The sequence below is a fragment of the Onychostruthus taczanowskii genome, unplaced genomic scaffold (genome assembly GCF_017590055.1).
Source record: "Onychostruthus taczanowskii isolate IOZ18803 unplaced genomic scaffold, ASM1759005v1 scaffold13, whole genome shotgun sequence".
NCBI classification, from domain to species: domain Eukaryota; kingdom Metazoa; phylum Chordata; class Aves; order Passeriformes; family Passeridae; genus Onychostruthus; species Onychostruthus taczanowskii.
Genome location: NW_024498462.1, coordinates 15,803,933 through 15,828,627, shown reverse-complemented (window position 1 = coordinate 15,828,627; position 24,695 = coordinate 15,803,933). Strand labels below are relative to the sequence as shown.

At 47.3% G+C, this 24,695-nt stretch overlaps 2 protein-coding genes across 4 annotated transcripts in view; one reads left to right on the top strand and one right to left on the bottom strand.

Moving 5' to 3' along the window:
- Nucleotides 1–4,956: 4,956 nt before the first annotated feature.
- Nucleotides 4,957–11,417, top strand: CD40LG (CD40 ligand). The gene is made up of 6 exons (XM_041396621.1): nucleotides 4,957–5,166; nucleotides 7,083–7,220; nucleotides 8,406–8,448; nucleotides 8,749–8,805; nucleotides 9,079–9,141; nucleotides 11,026–11,417. Exons 1-6 carry the CDS (start codon nucleotides 5,011–5,013, stop codon nucleotides 11,415–11,417), a joined length of 849 nt encoding a protein of 282 aa, XP_041252555.1. The 5' UTR covers nucleotides 4,957–5,010.
- Nucleotides 11,418–15,478: 4,061 nt separating this feature from the next.
- ARHGEF6 (Rac/Cdc42 guanine nucleotide exchange factor 6) overlaps nucleotides 15,479–24,695 on the bottom strand; it is a 32,202-nt gene continuing 22,985 nt past the window's right edge. The window contains exons 14-20 of one of the 3 annotated variants that reach the window (XR_005952060.1): nucleotides 22,462–22,482; nucleotides 21,571–21,664; nucleotides 20,366–20,455; nucleotides 19,558–19,657; nucleotides 18,707–18,761; nucleotides 16,931–17,790; nucleotides 15,479–16,356 (exon numbers count right to left, since the gene is read on the bottom strand). Coding sequence is in view for 2 of the 3 variants with exons in the window: in XM_041396451.1 (XP_041252385.1) it covers nucleotides 17,650–17,790; nucleotides 18,707–18,761; nucleotides 19,558–19,657; nucleotides 20,366–20,455; nucleotides 21,571–21,664; nucleotides 22,462–22,482 (501 nt within the window). In the remaining variant the exon portion in view is untranslated. Of the gene's footprint in view, nucleotides 17,791–18,706; nucleotides 18,762–19,557; nucleotides 19,658–20,365; nucleotides 20,456–21,570; nucleotides 21,665–22,461; nucleotides 22,483–24,695 lie in introns of all 3 variants that reach the window. The other 2 variants (XM_041396451.1, XM_041396450.1) reach the window with 2 other exon arrangements.

Below are 24,695 nucleotides of genomic sequence, written 5' to 3'. Positions count from 1 at the left end.
ACCGAGACTGGGGGAAGGCACGGGATGTTCTGCTCCCTTCCGCCATGACTCAGGCAAGAGGGGCTTGTTTGGCAGAGCCGGGGCCGTGGGCCTCCCCACACTGGGCTCTATTTTTAGGAAGTTGGGAGAAGTAGGTGCAGTCTTCACAGCAAGAAGTTTCTAGTGCCATTTGCGGTTTCGCAGCTAGAACAAAACTCAGCATCAGCAGTTCTGAGGCCAGGTGCTCTCTGGGGCTCAGCACAGCAGGGCTGGCATTGTCACCCAGATGTGGCATGAAAGCCACATGCCCTTTGGGGCCCTCCATCCTCTGTGGGGTCACTGGGGCTTGTTTCTTTGCTCTTCCCTGCTCTCCACCCACCTCAGTTCCCTGTGGAAAAGGCTGGCTTGGGGTGCAACTATGGATTGTACAGAAGGGCAGGGAGGTGAGGGGGTAAGGAGAGAAGGGGGCACAGGGGACAGTGACCCTGGAACAGCATTGCTCAGAGGGACAGCAGCACCCCAGTGCCACTCCCTGTTGCTCTATTTCTATTGTTCTTTGCTGCTCTGAGCAGTGGTAGAGATGTCTGGAGGGGCAGATGTTCTCTCATATCTGCAGGGAGAATGCAGTGGAGATGACACTGTACATCTGAGCTGATCTACCTGCTGTGTTCACATCTGCTGGAGCTTGGAACTTTTGCTCATCTCCACATGGGTTTCTCTGTGGGTGAGGACCATGGCAAGCAATGGGGCTGGAGTCTGTCATTGCCACCATGATGGCTACAACCAGCATATTCTGCTCTTCTCTTCCACAGGAGAATGTGACTTTCACAAGCATTGACATGTTTTTCTCTCCCTGAAACTGCTTCTTGCTGCTCTGGACTCCAAGAATTTTATCTTATTTGACTAAGGTAGATAGTGAACAGAAGCTGTAATGCAACCTTTCCTTATCTGGATGCTGGTGATGTTTTCTGCAGTGCTCTGGCTATTTCTGTTCCCTCTTCCTCTCTGATGGTAGGGTTGTCCTGGAGACATAAAAGCTCAGAAGGTACAGGAGAGTGAAAAATCTAAAGAAGTGAAAAAGCAAATGGCAGAAAAGTTCAAATTTCCTTTCTGCCCCTGGCCCTGGCCTGAAGTGACTTAATTTAGTTTCTCTCATAGATTCCTTTCTGCATCACACCCACGGCATTGCAGGCAAACTCCTTTTCTGACTCAGAATAAAATCTTTTTGAGTGTATTGTTCTTAGCACTGCACAACTCCCAGCTTTTGTTAATTATAAAGAGCATGTGGGGCAAGCGTCACATTAAAATTAAAAAAGCTAGTCAAGAAACCACAGCATGCGCCCAAAAAACCCCAAAAAATCACTCTCTTCTCAGCAGCTTTCACCTTGCTGCCTTCAGAGATGCTCCCAGCCTTTGACAGATCACAGGGGCAGGCAACCGGATATTTTCTCAGTAAACAGAACTCAGAACCCCGAATACGAATGGAGACAATTTGCTGATCAGCGGAAATACCACAGCTCAGGCAATAGGAATGCAAGCAGTAGATCACATTTTCCCATTGTCTCACCCAGGGGTTATCTGGCTGGAGGAACTGTACCAGTTTGGGTCCACAAGTGGGTGGGTATGGTTACGTTCAGAGAGTTTGGGATGTGAAAGAAAACCCAGTTGGTTTCATGGTGATGGGCTCATCACCAGGTGAAGATGTGACTTCCATCTTCCCTGGGATTATCCCATGAAGGCAGACTGTTCCTTCTGGTGTTGGATCCTCTCTTCCTTGCCCATCATCTCTCTGGATCATGTCCCACTTTCCCTGTGTTCCCTGCTTTGCTATGCTCCCCCATGTTCCTACAGCAGCCAAACAGCTGCAGATATGTGTCCCCCCCATCCCCACTGTCCATTTGAGGTGGCAATAGAGCATGTTCCAAGAGGCCAGTGACCTCACATACCCTGCAGCAGGTCCCTGGGCTGCCTGGCTCTGAACAGCCACAGTGTCAGAACGGCTCATTGGGGGTCTGCCTGCCACAGGGCTTGGTCACCTTCTCCTGTCTGATCCAACACCCCTGGCAGAACAGCTGTGGTGGTCCAGGCTGAGCTGTAGAAGCCTCAGGACCAGGTACTGCAAAGTGGACAGCTCACAAGGGTTGCTCCCCCACCAGTTGCAGCAGCCAGGGGCTCGATTGCTGGTGTGGAGCAATGGTTTCCTGAAGAGGAACTGCTGCTGCTGAACCTCTGCCAGGATCCCCACTGTCATATTTTCCACCTAGTTTCTCCTATCAGAGTGCTGCCAAGGAACAACTCAATTTCCTGGTTTGCAGCACCAGTGGCCAACCGGTGGTGTTTTGTGCTGGGTACCCAAAACTGGAGCCCTTTCCAATCCTCCTCACCAAACTTGTCAGCCCATCTAAGGCTCCAGCCTCCATCAAGGAGCATGCAACAGGACCAGTGACATGCTTGGGCTTTTCAATGTTTCCTACAGGTTCTTCTCATTTCGATGAAGCAGGTGGCTCTGCAGAAATGTCTTTGGAAAGGTTTTGTCGACTGGAGAAAGCCAGGGCTCAGGAATAGCTGTGCAAAAACTCTCTGCAACACTCAGCACTGTGGTTCCAAACCACAGCCTCTGTCCCAGCACATTTGGGAACAGTATTAAATGATGAGTTGTCATGTAATTTAGTGACATCCCCCAGATGCGTTAAATTTAGAGGAAACTCTGAAGAGCCCTGGAAAATGCTGGTGAATGTGATGGGGCTAAGGCAAAGCATGACAACTTTGGGGAGCTGGTGCCGCTCCCCACTGTGGCCTCGTGGCCCTCAGCTGTCTGGAGTATTATTGGGGATTTTCAAATGGCTTTCTGCCTGTGACAAACTTGCCATGATAGGGACAGTATGCAGGAGCTTGATGTCAGACCAGATGCCTGAGAAGAGACCAGGCTTGGCCTTTCCTAAGATAATGGCAATTTTAAGACAAAAAGAAATAAAATCAGGCACTTGGCAGTGGCCCCAGGCTGTGTGGGGCTTGGTCCTCTGCACAGCAGAGCTGCAAGCCTGAGGGACCAGGTCTAAAGCTCGGTGATGCTGAGGAGACCCTCTTTGGGGACACAACTAATGTATTCCCAGAACTGCTTAGGTCACCTTGTTGCCACTGGGAAGACACTCCTGAGGAGACTGGAAAGCGCTGGTGCGCTGAGCAGCAAGGCAGCCTTGGGATGGTCAGGGAGTGTGGGCAGACCTCAGAGGAAGGGCACTCAAGGGGAGGGACTTCAGCGGCTGCTCTCTCCTCTGGAAGGCAGCAGGGGAGCTGACCTCAGAGCCGGCAGCCTCTTCCCAAAGGATGAGCCCAACCCCTCTCTGCAGAGGTGTGACAGTCCTGGCAAGCTGAAGGGTCACAAGACTCCAAAGCACCAGCCAGGGCCTCAACCCCAAGGCATCCTCTAGCCTGTTACTCAAATGTTGCCCACAAAGACCCTGGAGCCATCCCACACTTGTGATTAGCGTGTTATATTTAGGAGCACAGTGACCTGCTAAGGTCAAACGCTGATTCAGTTGCAGAGGTGTTTGTGCTTTGTTACCAGCATTTGCATTTGCAGCTCACAGCACCTTAACTGCACAGAGCAGGATGCGGGAGAGAAGGCAGGTAGGAAAAGCAGATGCTGGATTCCATCCTGCAATGCTCTAAGCAGCCCCAAAAGGCACTGTGTACCCTCCTCTCCTGGGGGTGCTGGCAAACAGAACCTGTTCAGCACTCCCCACCAACAGGATCCAACCCTGTATTGGCAGTGTGCACATCTGATAAGAACATCTCCTCTAGCATACCGCTTTCAAAACCACTCTGCATGATGGTTGATGAAGCCTTCAAACCAGCACTCCAGTCCTCCTCAACATATTCTTGCAGCCCCCCTCCTCTGCATCCCAACAAACCCCCACGTTTATTCTCTTTACACGGAGAAAATTAGGTCTGTCTGCTGTTGCAAGCAATGAGGACCCCCTGGTATTTACTTGTTATATTATTTTAGCAGCGTTACATGTACTCATGAATGTTGGATTCCTGAAGAGCCGGGGGGCAGGACCTCACCTCCTGCAGCCAGCTCGAGAGAGGTCAGGGTGTAGAGGGGACATGGGTTTCTCAAAGTTGCATGGCAGTGATACTGGGAGGTCAGAAGCTGGCTGGAATATCTGGCATTCCCAACAGCCCTTTTCATGCCTAGGTACATAGGTACAGGTAACAGGGATAAGTGGGACGGGGTATGAGATGGTTTGTGCCCTTGGGTACAGGGTGAGCACCTCACTAGGGTATCAAGAAAGCTGCTTAAAACTTGTCTGTCCAAACTAATAGCCAAGCACCAAGCTCGAAGTCCCATTATCTGCTGAGGAGCATGAAAGCTGTGCCCACACCAGGCTTACAGTGTCTGTACAGATGGTCCTTTCTCCCAGATCATCCAGCCTATCCAGGCAGAGACATCACCCAGGGGGAGCACAAGGGAAAGCAGAAACCAGCACAACCCACCTGCCTCAGCCAAGCATCTTCACTGCAGAAATCATCCTTCTCTTAGAGGAAATCAAAAGGAAAAAGCCATTCTTACCCTTTTGAGAAACAACCAAATTTCTGAGTGCTTCCCAGCCCCTGGCAGCCCACAGCACTGCTCAGCAGCTCTGTACTTGTATTCAGTGTACATTCTTTTAAGGCAACTTGCCACAAAACCTTCATCCACAACAGTAAAAAAAAAAACTCACCAGGGAATATTTTTGAGTGATTCAAGGGCAGATACGAATATACAAAATAAGAACCTTTCTCTGTTTCTGGTAGAACAGTAGGAAAAAGCATGGAAGTGCAACAGAGAAGAAAGTCTAAGCAACTTTTTTGTTGTTGTTTGTTCTGGGAGATAGTAGTGAACAAACCTACCCACTACGAAGAGCTTTTTCCAGGAAGTGTAGGTTGCTGTACCCTGTATCCCCTGAGCAGCAGGCGCTCGCGCAACAGTTCTCATGCTACCTGCAAGCAGCGCATTTGGAGGAGCCCCAGCAACGAGCACGGAGGATGAACGAACCGTATAGCCCTGAGGCACCCCGTCCCATCAGCAGCACAGCTCCTGGCACCATGAAAATGTTCATGGGCTTCCTCACTGTATTTATTGTAGTGCAGACCATTGGGACTGTGCTCTTCTGTTTGTATCTTCACATGAGGATAGATAAGGTAAGTGGAGGGAGAAGGTTTTCTCTGTCCCTGCTGGATTGCTGGCATGCTTTAACTTCATGTCTGGTGAGATCTGCTCACCAAGAGGATGAATATAGTGCTAACCACTGAATGGAGGCAGCAGTATCATTTATCACACCCATGTTCTCATTTCTGCTTTAATTTGCCATGAGACATATGTGGGAGATCTGTTCCCTTTGCTAACAAAAAAAGAATGATCAATTGCCAAGAGACATTTAGAATAAATCTGCTAGCTGATGGCTAGTCTGAGGACAAGAGAGTGTGGTTTAGACATTCAAGTGGCTGTTTTAGGCTTGGTGGTGGTTTTTCTGGTTTTGTAGCACTTCGTAGCACTGTGACATTAACTGAGAGGATGAAAGGTCCAGAAATAAAATTTTTTTCATGTTTCGGTGATTTTATCAACATAACACTTCAGGTGCTGTCTTGCAGTTTAGGGAAGAAAAGACTGGACCTTAGTACTTCATTTTTGAAGGTACACAGTACTAGTGATCCTGTCTCTTGGGACAATACTTGGGACAATATTTACCAAAAAGTTAAAGTCCAGCAAGCTGTTTTTGAGGTTGGTATGGCTGCAGCTGCACTGCATGATGCCTAAAATCACCAATCTAAAGCTACTTTCCTTCAAGCCAGAAACGACTGCCAGCTAAAGAAATATGTGGCTAAAACCCAGAATGCGTTTTTCTTACCTGATACATTGATACGGTGGATGTTACTGATTTTTGCATGTGTTGTTTCAACTTAAATTGAAATTTAGATGTGTGGTTTCTGATCTACAAGGGTGGAGAACAATGTTGAGCTAGAGGGGCTTTAATATCAGAGGACTGGAAGCGGACTTCACTGCATGCAGGCTGCAGGTTCCTGTGAAGGAATGTGTAGAGGGTCTCTGGCAGAGGGAAATGTGACTACAGGGAGACATGGCCGAGGATCAGAGGCAGCTGAAATGCAGACACGGGTGGCAAGAAGATTTCAGTTGCCTTCAGAGCTTGTAGCAGGGCTTCAAATCTGATCCTCCATATCTTATTGCTACCTGTGCTGAGCTCTCTGCCTGGCTGTGTGCCTTCATGTCCAGCTGCACTTCCTCTTTACCATTTAATTGAATGTTAGGGTTTTTTTACAAGAAACAAACAAACAAAAAAAACCCAAACCAAACAAAAACAAAACAAAACAAAAACAAAAACAAAAACAAAACAAAAAAACAAACAAAACAAAAAAAACCCAAACAAACAAAAAAAAAAAACAAAAAAACAAAAAAAACCAAAAAAAACCAATCCAAACAGGTGTAAATATAAAAATCAGTATTCCGATGCATTTAATTATTTTCTTATTGGCTTTCTGATTTTTTTTTGTTTTTAATCTGAAGATCTTGGCACAATTCAGCTCCGACCTCCAAGCTGTTTTGTTTTGCTAGCAGCGCTTTTAGTCAATAAGCAAGTAGAAAAAATTTAAAACCCCTCTGGGTGGACAGGGCAGTGAGGGGCTGAGTGAGCATCCCAGCTGCCGGCTGGGGCCATTGGGGAAGGACCTGCAAAGGCCGAGCCCCGGAGCCACCCACTGTGATTTCTGTTTCTTTAGGAGAAGTCAGAGATGGATATTTAAATTATCAAGAGGATAGAAAATACATCCTGAGCAATCCTCCTGTCACCTAGCATTGTCATTCAGGGTGAATCTCATGGGTTCAATTCCCAGTGGATGAGGGCACAGATGCTGTGCTGGGTGTCTGGTGGAAGGTCTTGTTGCCCACGGTTTGTCTACCCATCTCATCCCAGTGCTGAACACCCGACCCTGAGCTTCCCAGGCTGGATTTATTGCTGGTAGGAATGCAACATGGCTCTGCCAGCTGTTGCAGGTTTCCTACTAACATCCCATTGACCCTCCCTTCTCTCCTCTGTCGGCAGATGGAAGAGGTGTTGAGCTTTAATGAAGATTACATCTTCCTGAAGAAAGTACAGAAATGTCAGACAGCAGAAGGTCAGAAGTCAACATTATTGGACTGTGAAAAAGTTATAAAGGGCTTCCAGGACATCCAGTGCAAGGTACATACTGTTGGGTGGATAAAGATCCCACTGAAGAAGGAGAGGGGCTCCCAATCACACACAGAGCTTCACCCCAAGCTTTTTTTTTAAAACCATGGGTGCCCTTTACTTTTAGGCTGTGTAGCACATGCCCTTTTTCATACTGTATTCTTTTTACACTATATTGATATTATTGAAAAATCTCATTGATTTTTTCCTAAAATGCCCTTGATCAGAGCACATCCAGCTGCAACATGCCATGGTGTGTTTGGGGCTTGTGGTGGGCAAGATGGAGCTACAGACACCTTGGCACTACTCCCTGATTCCAGTCTGAAAATAATTGATTTTCTGCTGTCTGGCACCTTGCTCCAGTCCTGTGCCGGCTGTGAGGATTCTTGTGGTCACCTGCCACTGGGAACACATTTCCATCCCCTTTGCCCAGGTGTCAATGACAGTGCAAGGCTTGGGACAGGAAACAGCTCCTGGCAACCAGTGAGGAGTAGCATGAGGGTGCTATGCAAATTGCCACCCCATGGACTCAGGGATGGCATCTCTAGTTGGAGCAGGCTCCTCACATTTGGAAGCAGAAGAGCCAATTTTCATTGCAACGTGCATTGCAATGAGGTGCTCTCATCCTGCTCAGCCCAAATTCACTGCTTAGGAGTGGTTATTGCTGGCCGGAGTAGACAGGGGAGGAACATTTCTTCCTCATTGTCACTGCCTGATGACAACAAATGCCTCAGCTAAAACTGCCTCAGCTAAATCTTCGGGTGTGCAACAATACCCAACAGACCACCAAAAATTATATCTAAGCTAGGCTGTGCTCAGCAGTCCTGAAAACCCCAACTGCAGGGCAGGGATGCACATTGGCAGCACTTGCCTCATGTCTCTCCCACATGAAAAGGAGATTTTTCTTGTTTGTTTATCTTATTGTTTTCAATAAACTTTACCCATCATTTTAATTGAATAAAACCTAAGAACATTAACCCTACAAAATTCCTGCTGCAAACAGCCCATGATCATGTGTGAAGCTGGGGAAGGTACAAGAGGGGCTCTCTGGCTTCAGGTATCCTCTGTCACGAGCTGACAGGGCTGTTGAAGCCAAATATCACAAACCTCACGATGACCGGAGCACCTTTTGTATAGAAACTTTCAAAAAATCATTGATTTGGAAAAAAAACCCATATACTTTTGCTGTTGTAACAGGACAGACCCCGCAAGGAGCAGCCCAAATTTGAAATGCAGAGAGGTGAGTTTCCTGGTGTAACCACTGCACTCATGGCTTGCTGGGGCAGGAGGAGTTCCTTGGCCTGGGAAGGGGTTTCCTTCAACAGCCCATGAGTTTCTCAGGACATGGTGTGGAGGAAGGGGACGGGTTGGGGTTTGGAGCATCCCCATGGCTATAGGACTGAGCTCGGTGTGGGCTGGCAGAGGGGGACACTGGGTATGGTTGTCTCCCCAGGGCAGGCTGCTCTAGGTGCCAGAGTAGACAGTCTGAAGTTCTTGAAATCGAGCCCGAAATTAAATCTGTGGCCTTTTTACATCGCAGGTCCTGAGCACCATGAGCATCCTCATTTGATGCGCAAGAATGAGACATCTCTGGCAGGTGAGATGTGGGCACATCCAGGTCCTGTTCCAACAGTGGGCAAGGTGGCACCATCTCCTCCACAGGCTTCATCCATCAGAAGTTTCACCTCAGAGGCACCTGAAGGTCTTTGCTGAGTGGAGTCCTGCCTCACTCTGGCCTGGGGAATCGGGAGATGATGTCTTAGCCTGTAGAGAAACATTAAGGGCAGAAGGTGCTGCAGTCCCTGCAGAAGAGCACTGGGGAAACAGTGAGTGCCAAGGCATCAATAACTCTGGCCTTTCTAAATTGCAGCAGAGAAGAGGGAGCCAATTGCAGTTCACCTGGCAGGTCAGCAGAGCAACAAGGCAGGCTCAGGTAAGACTCACTTAGTCCTACCTTGACCAGGGAGCCAGAGGATTGCAGCAGTGTGCATTCCCAGTCCTGCCCTGTGGCTCTCTAGGGGCAGGGAAAGAGACAGAACAACTCCAGCACAAAAGTGTGTCCCCAAAACACAGCAAACCTCCCAGTAGTCACGTCACCACGTGTACCTGTGCCATGTGGGGTTCACACATCCTAACTGTCCTCAGTAGCCCTGTGTGTGCCCTTCCTAGAAATGAACCACAAGGACTTAATCTTTCCAGTGTTTTATATGAGTGGAAAACTTTAGCTTTGTATTTAAGGAAAGCAACCTCCCATTTTTCTTTTGTTCTTAAAATAGATCTTTTTGGTCTCCTGGCCATCTCGTGCCAGGGTGGCTGCTGCCGGAGGGCTCTGCTTGCATTTGCGCCTGCTGATTAGTACTCTTCTCACCCATGGTGGTAGTAAGATGGGCTGGCTGAGGGCTTTTACAACATAGGGCTCCAAAGTGGTTTAGTCAAGGTGCAATTATTCACAGCGATGGCCACATCAGGTTTGAGAGAAACACCTGAGTCCTTTTGCATTTGTGCATTCCACTCTATCAACTATGGTTGCTCTTGTTGCTCTATCCCTTGGCTTAGCCTTAGCTGAGGGACTTCCCACAACAGCAAGGATTACCAAAGTGAGTATGAGCTTGCAAGGTCAGTCGCTCCATCTGGCAAGGATTTCACAATCTAAGCACTTCTGATTTAACTCTGGAGTAACTGACAGTAATCAGCAACTGCTCTTTCCATCTCTGACGCAGCATTTCACCCAATGCTCAGTTTACCTGTGGAAAGCTTAGTGTTAGATAAGATCAGAGAAGTGAGAAACTTGCTGTATTTTAAAACTCCCTGCTCAAATACTTGTTGAGCCTATAAAGCATGGTCCAGAGAGCAGCAGTTGCCTGGAGCTCAACTCCATGTGGGGAAATATCCCTGTGGGATGCTTGGTCAGGGTCCATGGGCTGCGTGGCTCCTCCAGGACTACCCATGGCACACTGTCTCTGGGCTGGGGTAGTCGAACACATTATTCCCCTTGGAGCCAAGTTGCTCCCCCTGGCTGCTCTTTCAGGTGTACCTGTAGGCTGGGGAAAGCAGACATCCAAATTCCAGAGGTCGTAGCTGAGCTCAGCCCCTACAGCCATGGCTTCCAGATCTCTGTATGGGCTTATCTGCACTAACCACATGAGCTACTGCGATGACACCAAAAGTGTCCCAAAATCCATGGCATCACCTGATCTGTGTGGGCTATGGTCCTGGCAATGGGAAACAGTGCTAAGCCCTGGCAGCTCTGCACTTAGGTAGGGATAGCAACTGTGCAATGTTAATTTTTGTACTTCCTTGGTAAACTCTTGCCATCTCCAGAGGCCGAGAGGAGGAAGGACTCTGGAGGAAAGGCAGCCCCCAGCTGGGAAAAACTGGGATGGGAGGCTCTGAAGAGCAGAGTTGCAGCATATATTGGTAGTGCTCTGAGGGCTTGGAGGGTGTCCCACTGAAATCCATAAAGGCAGCAAATGGAAGTGACACAGTGTTTGGTCTGTTGTGGTAAATACAGGCAATCCTCCTCCCTAAGCATTTCCACTAGGCTGAATGAAGGAAGCTAAATGTACCTCCGCCCACATGTTCAGTCAAGGCTGACAAAGCCAGTGATCAGCAACATGGGTTAAATCTGCCCTGGCCTTGGCCAAGGGTCCCTGCTCCCCTGGGCTGGGGTTGGTGTCCTGGGCTGGGTGCCCCATTAAATGCACCCCAAAGACAGACAAAGGCTTTGAGGCCAGATGTCTGTGGGTGTCTCCCAAATCAGCCTGCGAAACTGGAAGTCTCCTTCTCTGAGCTCACCTGCCATGCTTTCTCCCAATAGTGCTGGAGTGGAGGGAGACCATGTATGGCCCCACAAACAGCTTGATATCCAACAAGGAGGGGAAACTGAAAGTGGAGGAAGCAGGGCTCTACTACATCTACTCTCAAGTCAGCTTCTGCACCACGGAAGTGTCTTTGGCACCCTTCACCCTCTATATTTATTTACATATCCCCAAGGAAGAGGACCGGCTCTTGCTGAAAGGACAAAAGACACAGAGCTCTTTGAAGACACATGAAGAAGGACACTTGAAGACCCTCTGTGAACTCCAGTCCATCCGTGTGGGAGGTGTCTTCAACCTCCGGGAAGATGACATGGTCTTTGTCAATGTGACAGACTCCACAAAAGTGAAGTACAGCCACGGCAACACCTACTTTGGCATCTTCAAGCTGTAGTGAGGAAAGGGCTGTCCTGAGCTGGGAATCCAGCCCAACATTCTTGGACAAAGTGCCTTTCCCTTTTTCCCTTATTTATGTTCCTCTTCCTCTCTGTTTTTCTTGTTTCTTAATTTGTATATTTTGTTATTTATTAATGAGGGTCAAGGGGCCCTGAGAACACAAATGGAACAAAGTTTGAAGCTGTTATTATTTGCTTTCAGTTTTTATTATTTCACAGCCAGTGATTTGGTACACGCTGGTGTTGTGTGTCTGGGTCCACCACACACCACTTTCCTGGCAGGATTGATGTCCCTGTTATGTCATAAGAGCTTTGTTTACCAAACTCTGCCATCAATGTTTCTTTCCTAGGAACATAGGATGGCTCAGGGCACTTCAGCCAAGCTGGGTTCATGCATATCTCCAGGACCAATCTGCTTGCAAACATCAATGGAAAAACATAAAAAAGCTTAAGAACATCTTCTCTAAAGGAATCAGTAAGCCCAGCACTGCCTTTAGATGGTAGCTTCTGGTGAGGCAATGTTTCCTCCCCAACTGTCAGCTGTATCTGGAGAACCTCCTTTTTTCCATCCATGCCTGTCTGTGAAACTCAACCAGTTTCCTCAGGGTGGCACTGCCTTGGCTGGGTTCATATTTGGTGACAATCACTCCACACCAAAGGGGTAATTGGTGGCTGAGGGAGGACTGCAGATTTCAAGGCAGAAAGAAAGTAGGGCACTAGTGGTGGTCTGCTCTTGGTGACCTGAATGCATTCACCAGACTGTCCTCCCACCTCTGCAGGCAGAGGAACCTTTGCCAGTGGACAGTTTCACTACCCTGTGGAAGGGGCACTGGGCACCACCATCAAAATTGGAACTGCATCTTCTCCTGAGACCCCTCCTACCAAAGGAGGACAACCAGGAAGCCATGGGGGTGGCAGGACCACCTACTTCTTCCCTCCAAGGCACATGTGTAGAGAATCTTCTGGCTATCCTCAGTGAGGACGTGTCCACAGGGGCATTTTTCCTGGAGCTCCAGGAGAGCAGGACTGTGAAGATGCCCTCTTGGGCAGGGGGTACCTGGGTGACACTGCACACTAGGGTCTTCCCAACCCCATTCTCCAGCTTGGTCTGCAGAGAAGGTGGTCAGGGCACAAGGACATTTATTGCATTTTAAAAAACATTTGAAGATGAAACATGTGACAAGCCTGGGCTTTTTGGTTATACAGGTCACACAGAGTGTCAAAGTTTGGAAATAATCTTGGATGCCAATGAGTTTGCAAACAGAAGAGATTCTAGATTTGGACAGTCTTTAGGCTTTTTTGTGCTGGAGGCTGCAGGTCTAGTCCTAACACAATGCCCAAATGCCACCACTGGTGGGACAGAAGGGGCATTCTTTGCACAGCTCATTGCAGAGCTGGGTGCCCAGCACAGCCCCCTTCAAAATCAATAGAGCTCAGGGACTCTTTGGTTTCACTATAATTCAGTAAGTATTTTTTGAAAGTTCTCCAAAACTACCTAACTCTTTTAGGGGGTGGACCACTCTTGTCTGACATCTTGTATGAAGACTATTTATTTAACTAAACCCATCTTATATTTGTAACCAGAGAGACTGAACGCCAGAGGATGGTGCATTATGCTGTGTTTTGCAGCATGATTCAGTGTTCGTGGTTCCCCCTTCCACAGTGTGGGGTTTCTTCCACTGATCACCCCACAATTAATACAATTTATGCATTCAGACATAGGTGGCTCTGTATGTTTTGAATGCTGCTCACCTTGCCCAAACCCAGGCTGAGATTTCACAGGGTCCTGCTTGGGGTCTGGGGACCAAGAGGGCAGTGGGGTGGCACTGGGGGTCACACTGGGGACAGCCAATCCCAGAAGCCTCCAGAGGCAGCCATTCTACCATGCTCCTTGGGGCATGTTGAAGTGCCAGGGCCCGGCAACACTAGGGACATTTTTGCAGCAGAAGGAAGCACAGAGTCCCTGTCCTGGGAGGGCAGTGAGACACCAAGGCTGAAGCCCCTAGTACAGCTATGAAACAGAGAGGTGGGACTAGTTTTAATGGGATTTAGGACACCTGACTGAAAGAGGATTATTCCTGCCGGTCCTAAGGTCATGGAGCCTGCAGGGATGTCTCTGCGTCTGAGCAGAGGGATGGATTTTACCCATGCTGTGTGTGCATCTGGGCAACTGCTGCCTCCCAGGGTGCCCTGTGTTGGTGTGGGTCTTACCACATCCCTGCTGCTGCTGAAATGCAGCCAGCCCTGTGGGCCAGGCTCCCGGAGGCAGTGCTGGGCTGCCTGAAAAACCACAAACCTCCACAAGGGAGGTGGAGGTGCTCGGTCATGGTGGGAGTGTGGGTGGAAGCAACAGCACAAAACAAAGATGGTGCAAACTAGCACGGCCTGAGACAGGGGGAAAAGCTAGGAGCAAGTGGATGGGGTGGAGAGAGCTGTGAGGAGTGTGTGTGTGGCCAAAAACAAGGAGCAGAAAACCTGCACGTCACAGGCAGGGAGAAACTGGGATCAGTGCATGCTTTGAAGCCCCCTGCAGCCCCCAGCCTCAATGGCCAGGAGCGCTGCCAGAGACCTTGGGCTGGGCTGTGGTCCCCAGATCACTGAGCAGGGGTCCTGGAGCTGCAAATTGCATGGTTGAGGAAAACAATTAAAGAGGGGAGGAGAAAAACAGTAACTAAACAAGTCCATAAATTCTGCCGCAAGGGCAGCAGATGCCTGCTGTCACCTCCCCTGCCTCTGGGCTGCCTGACCAACCCCAGCCCCTGCCCCCATGGCTGCCTTTCTCAGGGCTTTTGTTTCTTGCCTCCGTTTCTTGACTTGTCAAAAACAGCCCATGGGATTCAGATGTGAGGTTGTGTGTGAGGGGAAGAGATGCAATTGCTGCCATTCTGCTGCCCTTCTCCCCCAGCACTGCCTGTTGCTGTAGCTGGCACTGTTTCCTCTCCCCAAGCAAAGTTTAAAAGGCTGTCAATACATTGATTTTTTTTCCTTGACATGAGGCCTTTATGCCACTCCTCAGGCTGTGGATTTTACCATTTCCAAACTGATTTTTGTTTTGAGTTAAGAAAGGTTTGAGAGGGTAATGAGTTTGCAGGGCACATCAGCAGGACTGGCACAGGGGGTGATGGATGAGCAGTGGCAGTAACAAGCAGCAGCATGGGCATCTGCTGGGAGAGGTGTTTGCATGGTTCAATACACACTAAAAAAAAAAATTAAAAAATATATTTACATGTATATATACATGTTTTATATATATATATATATATATATATATATCAGGTTGCTCCAAGCCGCATCCAACCTCGTCCAACCCAGCCTGGAACCCTTCCAGGGATGGGGCAGCCACAGCTTCTCTGGGTAATCTGTTCTAGGGCCACACTACCCTCACAGGGAAGCATTTCTTTCTAATATCCCATTTAACTCTGCCCTCTGGAAGTTTTGGACTTTGGTGTTTTTCCATGATGCACCCAAGACTAGTGTTTCTTTTTACTCTTGTTCCTTTTCCTACTCTGAGCGCTGTGTTTGGGGAAGGAGGGTCCAGCCCTCCTGCCCTTGATCCTGCACTTCTGCTGCGGGCTGAGACCGCAGACCGTGGCACATCTCCACCAAAGAGTTAAAACCCCCAGCCTGTAGGAGACGTCTTGTCCAAGTGATGGTAGACCAAAGGAAATCCTGTTCACCACACCTAATTGCCAGAAAAAAACACACACTAACTAAAAAAAATAAAATCTCGAACAGGCAGGAAGTCACTTATCTACAGCAACTGCCTGGTGCAGCAGAGCAGTCTGTTTTCCATAAAGCATCCTTGTGAACAGCGTGCACGTGGGGCCTGAGGGACGGAAATGCATCTCTTGCCCTGGCACCAGGTGCCCTTGGCCTACTGCAGGTATGGGTGATAATGGGAGCAACAGTCCAAGTGCCAGCATCACCTTTCACACCAGTACTCCCACCAGTAAATCAGAGAAGTATGATGCTGCCATGGCATTTTGAGGAAATCAGTGATGCCCAGAACAAGCACTGGCTTTGCTTTCATGGCAGAAACACAGGAAGCAGCTCCAAGGGCTAAGAAGTGACTTTTATCCTTTATTTGTTGAAAATGTCAATTAAAAAACTGTTCAAAATAAAAACATGTTAGAAAAGTTGAACTTGCATAAGTAGTTTACAGTAAATAAACCTACATGACAAAGATACACTGGAAGGCAGCTGACACAACATCCATCTAAAGACAGACTCACTGGAACCTATTTACAAAGCACTGTAAACAAAGTAAATATGGAAACATTGCTGTCCATCCGACATGGCTTCTTTTCCTTTTTATTTTATTTTCTTGTCTTTTTTTGGCTTCTAGCTCTTGACAAATGCTTGATCCAAAAAGTCCCAGTGTGCCCTCCATCACATTACACCTCACAAACATGCATATGTACATAGCACGGGTTTCAGCTGAGCTTGGGGCAGCGAGGACATGTTTCCACCCTCTCCCTGGAGCGTCAGTGGCCCAGGGTTTGTTCTGCATGTCAGCAGCCTAGTCCCCAGCCCAGCTTGGAGCAGGCAGCAGGGCCAGGCAGTATCGAGGGGTCTGGGCAATTCACAAGCACAGCAGGGCTTGACTGCTGACCAAATCACTCAACTGAGTGCCCAGAGAGGGATGTGGGGAGCTGCCATCCAGCTGGAATGCTCTGCGGATGGCAAATGTAGCTAGACCTCTGTTTTGCTCTAGAAATAGAATTTGCTCTAGAAACCTCCTAAAGAGCGTTTCTTATTTCACTCCTTGAGATATTTTGGAGTCTATATCTCCCAAAACATCATTTGCAATGACCTGGCTGAATTTCAGTGGCAAGGAGGGAGTTGTAATTATTGCCTCTGTTATGTCCTTCACAACCAACATAATGGTGTGACTGTAATGAGCTGTGGCGCCTCTGCACACCCTGGGACCATGCTGCCCTGTGAGATAAATAAGACATAATTAACTTTAACAGAAGGTTATTTTTATAATGCTGTTAAAGAAGGAAGGAAGGAAAACACCAGTTCTAAACTAGGGTATAACACCAAATAAGATAAGGAGAGCTGATACATATGCATGTTGCTTGTATGCTGTGTTCAAGGAGCTGTGCAGGGATCTGTGAGGGTGTTGCACATCCTTGCCCCAGGAGCGTTCTAGCTCTTGTCAAAGCATAAATACCTTCCCTATCCTAAGAGAAAGTTCCTTTTCCCTAGCAGAAAGTCCCTGTGGGGCGATGTGGGGAGAAGTGGCCACTGACAACATTCCCAACCTTTGGGAAGGAGCAATGGAAAGCATGAAGTGGGCAAAAGGGAGCAGGGGACCAGCACATTTGGGGTTGCTTTTTGTTGTCAAGCAGTGTTTACATTTCATATGGAGAAAAGCATGTCCTGCAAGAGGAAGCACAACAAAATTATCATCTTCTAGGATACCTGGACACTCAATGTAAAAACAAAGTAGGGGGTAGGAATTCTACATCATGCATAAGAAGAGGGATGGGGGAAAAACAGCAGTTACCTGTTGCGCTAATCATGAGCTGTAAGGAGGCAGCACTGTGCAAAATAACTTCCTATGCGCTCTGACAGGTGCTCCAGATCTGGCTTCCCCCAAGGAGTTCAAATGTCTTCATGTTAATTGCACATTTTAATCAGTATCAAGGCCACACAGGAACCACAGTATTGCTGGGCTCTAGTTTGCTACAGTCAACTAATGGGGAAAAAGATGGATGGGAAAAGCTTCCCCAGTTGTGATTATCTGAAAAGAGGAGCATGGCGCTTTTTTGGCTTCTGCTCAATGCCACCTCAGTAATGTTTTCATTCAATAAATAGGTACTGGTGCTTTTGGAAAGAATGAAAGCATTAAAAAGTGCTTAAGCTTCTTCTAGGAAACTGCCGCCCAAGCCTTTGTGAGCAACAATCACTAGCAGAGTTTGTATTTGCTCCCAGTAGCAGGTACAATGAGGTATTAGTTGCTGCAGATGAATTGTGAATCATGGACTGCTTGCTTACTGGTTCAGTTGTGATTGATTGTTTCTGCTTTATTTCCTTACTGGACGGAAGAAAAGTAATTTTTTTCTCTACGCCTTTTTTGTTGTTGGTTTTTTTTGGTTTTTTTTTTTTTGGTAACAAAATACCCCAAACCACAAAATAAGGAGCAAGAAGAGGCAAAGGATCCAGTTCCACTTCCCAAAAATACACATGAGGTCACACACCACTGCCAGCAGCTTCTCCATGAATTCAAGCGATCAGGGATGACTTGCGCCCAGTGTCCTCCCTGCCACACTCATCTGTCTGTTTCAGCAGCCTTCTCACCAGCTTCTCCAAGTCCTTCCTGGATTTAAGCTCTTCTTCCAAACACTGTTTCATCCTTTTGTTTTCCTGCAAGGAGAAAAACAAAGGAATAAAGATGCAGTTATGCCCATGCACTTTATGCAGTGAGGTACTTCCATATATCCGCTGCCTGATGCCTCAGAGGTGATGAAATAACAGAGACATTTGACAGGAGTTTGTGAGGATGAAGAACATAAGTGGCTCAGACCACAAGTAACCCAAACAGACCCTTACTACCTCACAGACCTGCACAGAAGTTCCCTGACTTTGGGCAGACAAACATCCTCCTGAAAACCTAATTTTATCTTGGGTTGAAGAACCCTTTTCTCCTCTGATGGTTTCTCCCACCTCTAGACTTGGGCCTGGAGGGAAGAGGACATATTTACCCTGAGTCTACAAGAACTGGTGCCCACCAGACCCTTGTAAAATGAATGGTCAAGATGAAAGAGCTTTTGGAATAGGGGGAAAGCTTCAAGTTACCACAAACACCAACTATTCCTTCCCTCCTGCTTTCTCTAGCACTCAAGCATGGAGGACGAGAAGAAGTGGTGTCCAGCTGTGCCAGGGAAGGTTTATGTTGGATATTAGGAAAAGTTGCTTCTTGGAAAGGGTTGTCAAACACTGGAACAGTCTGCCCAGGGAAGTAGTGGAGTCACCATTCCTGGGAGAGTTCACAGAATGTGTGGGCATGGCACTTCAGGACATGCTTTAGTGGTGAACACAGTGGTGGTGCTGGGTTGACGGTCGGACTCCATGATCCCAGAGGTCTTTTCCAACCATAAAGATTCTATGATTCTGTGATTCAGGGAGGTAAACCAGAAAAAAACCAATGCTCATTCAGGAATTTGCAGGATTGGACCAGCATCAGCAAGACTTTTCCTGACACTGACCAGGAAAAGATGATCCAGCACAGACTGGTTGGTTGTCACTTAACTCCCAGCACAAACAATCCCACCCAAATTACCTGCTTCAGCTCTTTGACTTCATCTTTCAGTGCATAAACTGTGTCAACAAGGCTTCTGAAAAAATAAAGAAAAAAGAAATTAGAGTTGGTGTGCAGGAAAACAGTGATAGCATGAGAAGTCCTGACAGGAATGTTGCAGCCAGACTGCTTCCCAAGCATTCTCTGCTGCCTGGGAGGGGACTCTGGAAACACAGCCCAGGAGCATTTATATGCCACTGGTCCAAAACTCAGGGCTCTTTTCTCAAACCTTGACACCTTGTTCTGCTTTGAGTTATCAGCAAAGGTCTGTGCTCTTGTTTCCTTCTTTATGCTATGGCAATAAATAACAATGACTTTAAAGGTGGAAATGCTTGAGTATCTTTTGTAAAGCAGCTTTGATTCTTTGAGGTTGTGCTGCAAAAAATCAAATGTGCAAATAACACGCTGACTGGGTTGGAAAGGGAGAGGCTCAACACAGCCACCCAGATGCACAAGTTACAGAACAGGCAGTGACAGGCAGGCTCCTGAGGGGCAGCAACAGCTCAGTACAGCAGTAGTTAAAAAATAAAAGCCACTTGTTCAGTTCTGTCCTCACTGACCCCATTATCCTACATCTGGATAAGCCATAAAATGGGGATCCAGACTCCCAGAGGGATACGGCCATGTCAGGGCAGCTGGAAGGGTGGCCCTGTCCTTAAAAGGGACAAAATAGCCATTGAAATTGTCTGGTGGTTCTTTGCCAGAACTAAGGCAGCAGTCAATGACACCAGGCCTGCTCCTCTGTGGAGGCACAGGAGAGGGCAGTGGTTTTTAATGCCCTTCCAAAAAGTGACACAGGGATCTATCTGCAAGTGGAGAGCAGCTGCACTTACTTTTCCTCCGTGACCGTCTGGCCATTGCTTCGTGTCTCCTCTATGATGATTTTCTCTTCCTCAGGAAGAAGGACTTGGGGGATGGAGTCTTTACGGGAGCCTGTGTACAAGAAATATTCATGAGGGAGAAAAAGGGGTCATCTTCCCTGGCGCCCATGCTGCATCAGAGACAGAAGCTCTCATTCTTCCTGCTCCACCATCAGCCTGGGGCAGGCTGGAGATGTCAGCTACATCCCACTAACCCAGAGCTACAGCAGCAAGCGGAAGATTTTCAAGAGTACTCATTGCACCTAAAGTTATATCATGACTTATAAATGAAACCATTCGCCTAGGGTCAAGAGCTCCCCAAAGAACCATGGCCTCCCTTTTTTCTATGTACCATTATTTGAAAGTTCAGAGATTTAATTGGCTGACATCTCACCAGCAATGATAAATAGTTATATTTCCAGAGGTGAAGATGTTAGATAGGTTCTTATCAAGCAGGTTGCTCTTAAACATGCAGCTGATTGAGAGATAATATTCATGCTTCCTTTCTAAAGCTATAAGCAACCTGAGATTATCATCAGGTAATCACTGGTGAAATAGCAGTGTCTCATCTGCCCTCCTACCTGCTTCATTCTCTGTGTTTAGGAGAAAAACAATGGCAACTAAACCACTAGGCAGATGAAGCTTCCTTATCTCAAAGATTGAACACTACAGTTTCCTAGCATGAGTCTCATTGCTGTATGATGCAACATCTGTTTTTTCCCAAAGGGGTTATCAGTGTTGTGGGCAGAGTAGAAGCTAAATAATGTGTTTGTGTGCCCACCTGAGCTGAGAGCTTGCTGGAAGCCTGCCCCAGTACAGTATGCCTCAATCACCTTCAGGATCTGAGCATCCTCCTCCAGCGCAGCAGTACCTGTAAAACATTGCAAACAACAGCTTGCACAAAAAACAAGGTACTCTGGCCTTGTCTCTCCCAGTCTTTGCTCCCAAGCCCCTTAAGAGATCATGCTGTTTCTTTGGTGAGTACCTCTGGGACTTTGGCCAATCTGTTTTTTTGTCCTTTACATTTTCTGGCCTTTGTGGCATCAAGCACCATGACCAAATGGTGTGAAAACTCATCTCTAGTTGCTCATCTTGGCAAAACTCAGGGGGTGATGCCCTACTTTGGGTGCAGGCAGCACCAGGAGATAGGCAGGCAAATCAACCCCAGTGTGGGAGGTCTGGTACAGCAGCACCACAGCAGGACTTGGAAACATGAAGTGTTAATTTCCAGCCTCCGCTCAGTGCCATCTTCTCAAGGGAGAGAGCTAATCATGGAGCTGTGCATAGCACCATGACCATGGCTTGACCATGGCCTTTTGTGTAAAACCCCCAGGGTGTGCCCCAAGGGCGCTCCAGGGAGTTCTCAGGACACCCCTCTTTGCAGGTGAACACCCCTGTCGGGATGAGGATCTTTTTGTTTCCTAATTCCCCACGGACACTGTTCTAGGACACGCTGGCATGGCCAGGTAAGGATTTGTCCCAGCTGTCAGACATATTTGGTGAGTCTTTATGTGCAGTTTAATGCAGTTTTTAACTGCTTGGGAGAAGTTCCTTGGCTTCATACTCAGAATAAGACCACCCACAACCCATGACCTTGTGCTAGCAATCACAAGGAGGGTGGTGGCATGTCTGGCAGTCAGAATGGGGAAGGGAGGAGGAATCCATCAGAGGCTGATGACCAGTGCACTTGGAGAAGTCTCCCACGCTCGGGAGCATGTAGGCTCAGAGTGAGAGCATCCTGTCACATCCTGTACTGCAAGAAAGGGTGTTTTCAAAGTCCCATGGAGATCACTGAGAACACAGAAATCTCCAGAAACAAAAGAAAAATAGCATCACAGAATGGCTGGGGTTAAAGATCATCTAGTCCCAATCCCTGCCATGGGCAGGGACCCCTTCCACTACACCAGGTTGCTCCAAGCCCCATCCAACCTGGCCTTGAACACTTCCAGGGATGGGACAGCCAAAGCATCTCTGGGCAACACTTACTTTTCCGAATAACAAACTCTTCATCGGATGGTTTTCTCTCAGTTTTCCTTTTTGGAAGAAACTTCTTCATTGTTTTTGGACTTTTGCTAGAATCCTACAGAGAAACAAACTCTTGTGTTTAACCAGAACCAAAGGCAGCTGGAACAGTGGAGCAGCACAGATGGGTGCAGCTATCCATGCTACACACAACACTTTATAAAACTACAAAGCAGACAGTGACAAAATTGGGGAAAATTATAGTTTTTGCCCTTCACATATACTAATTGTGAGCCACTGCTCCCTGGAACAGCAGTGGGAATTGCACCTGCAGCTTTGCGCCAGGACAGGCTCCTCTAGTAAATTCAACTCTTCTCTAAAATCCTTTGGCCAAAGAATTCAAATACATTCATAGCACTTTTAGTTGCTAACAAACTCTAGAAAACCCTAAAATGTGGTTTATTCCACTGACTTAATTTCTAATATAAAAGAGTTGGCAAATAGCTCTGCTTCTAAATGCCCACAATTTGAGAGCATAAATCCCACATACAAATATACACAGAGAACAGATAAACACACATATAGTTAGTGTTTGCTATGACTCTGTGAGTAAGAAACACAAGTTTTTATCTCCTTCACTCAGTTAAAAGTCTTACTGATTTAGAGATAATTAGAGTATTAGTAGGTTACATGCAATAAAGAATTAAAGGAGAAGAGGCATGCCAGGAGGTTTAAGTACCATAACACTAAATCCTTTCTGAGAGTTATCTCAAAATATATTTGCCAGCTGCTACTGACTCTGACAATAACTTACTGATACAACAAGGCAAAATTAGGGTCATGCAAGCACAAGAAGCATTAACAGGAACAAGCATTCTGTGCCACGACAAGCCAAAGAGATGTAGCTACCCTTACCTTTAAGATATAAGACATCCTCTACAATGAATATGCAAAGAAAGAGAAGATGAGTGTGAGCGACTGATGATTTTTATCACCAAGTCCATTAAATCCACAATTCTAAACCACATTTCAATGTTAGTCCTGAGATTAATGCAACACACCCTCTGTCCTGGTTTTAAAGCACTATCAACATGCAAAGGAGCACCATGTCATGCAAAACTGAAAATTTACATGTGAGACACAGGATGAGTGGGCATTAATACACTCTAAACACAGAGAACATGCTTCCTTGGTTAGTAGTGGGTGTCTGTGGATGTTGGTTGCCTACACTGGTGCTTGCAGCTGCAGGAGCCCCATGTGCCTGGCTCCATCCAAGTCCCAGGAAGAGCTCAGGGCCAGCACTCAACACCAATGCTAAGGGCCTCAACTCAGCCTAGTCAGGATGTCAGGACACTCTGCCCATCCTGGTGACAATCTCCTGGGACTCCATTCTCAAAGGGGACCTTCCATCCTCGCTGAAGACCTGACCACGCTGGGCATCAGCACTGCAACAGCTCCTTGCTTCACTGGCAGGGACGGGGAGCTCCCTGCACATCCTGTGGAGGATTCCATCCCTGGATCCCATCCCTGGGATGCTTGACCCAGGGAGCCACAAGGCTCTCCTGCAGGTCTGCCCAGCAAAGTGCTGAACCCTGACGTTATGAAGTTTTCACCTAATGGAAAGCAGCCAGTTAAAAAAAAAAAAAAAAAAAGGCAGTAGAAGAAACGATCTGTAAATCATTTTCCCTTTGCTAAACTGAATCCAGACACAGCACTTTACCCATAGAACTTACCTGTTCTGTCATTTCAAATGATTACTGGAAACAGAACAGGAAAAATACCCAATTTCAATGGAAATAACATGAGTGAGGTGCCATACACAAGAAGTGTCTGAGGTTTCCTGAGCTGGGTACAAGGAAGTGTACAAGACTATGCCATCCCATCCTACACTATGAGAAGACAAATAAAGGAACACTGGATGTCTAAAAATCTCAGCTCATTTAATCAAACTGTCCCACTCACTTCCCTGCAAGTAACCTTTGAAATTTATATTCCTTCATTATATCTTCATTATAGGAAGGTGCTTGCATGGAACTGTCAGCATTGTTCATTTTGTGCTCTAAATTAAAAAAACCTAAAATACAGTGAAATGGGGATTCTGTTTAGGGATTAAGCACCCCAGAGGGAGAAATGAGACAGATGTGCATCTGCTTGGGCCAGCCATCAAACTTATTCCTCATCTGTCATCACAGGTTTGTGTCCATGAGTCTCTCCCCAGGCTCAGGCAGGACTGACGGAGTTCCAGGCTGTATCTGCCCAACTCTGCTGGACATGTTGGCCTTTGGGTTTCTACTGACATGGCCAGCACAGCTTGTTCCCATAGAAGCCACATTTTTGGTCCTATGACATCTTGCAGGATACCATCCAGCATCCCATCCCTTGGGACTCGCTGTGGGCTAGGCCTCAGTGGCAAAAACCTCTCCCCTGCTTTCAACACAAAGAGTTTAATTCCTGCCATGAGTGGCAGGGGACAAGAAATTGCAAAGCACCATGGTATTAATGATATCACTCAATCTGTTGTTTTTCTCACAGAAAAATTTCTCTTTTACCTCAAGCCAATATTTTTAATTCACCACACAAGCAAGAAACGGTTTAGCCTCCATTAGGAATTTGGAATATGCACAGATTATGTCATTTTCAGTCTGCTCAGTTGGTATTTAACCAATTTAATTCCCAAGCTTTAATTTAAAATTTTAAAATTCTAAGAAATAAATGCAACAAGATGCAATGAGACTACTTAAAACCTCTACCAGGAGCAGCAGGCCCACAGTTCTGCCAGCTGCCAGACTCTCCACCCCTAAGTGCTAGGAGGGCTGAGGGGATCCAAGCCCCCTCCCTGTCCCCATCCCCACTGGGGCAGAAACACTCTCAGGGCTGCTGTACCAAGAAAGGCAGCTGACTCAGACCCAGAGTGCTCACTCAATAAGAGGAACGTTGGTGACTAATTCCAAAAATTTAACGTGAGGTAGGGAAGGAGAGCACTACAGTTGTGGTGCAGGGTGACAACAGACCTAGGCTGTATTTTGGGTTTTCCCACACCAACTCCCAGCTGCCAGGCTGTGATTCCTGCAGGTGAAGCCATCCCTCGGCTGCTGCCTCCCAGCAGGACCTTGCTGTGTAACCCTCGGGTGGGTGGCAAAGGAGCGTCA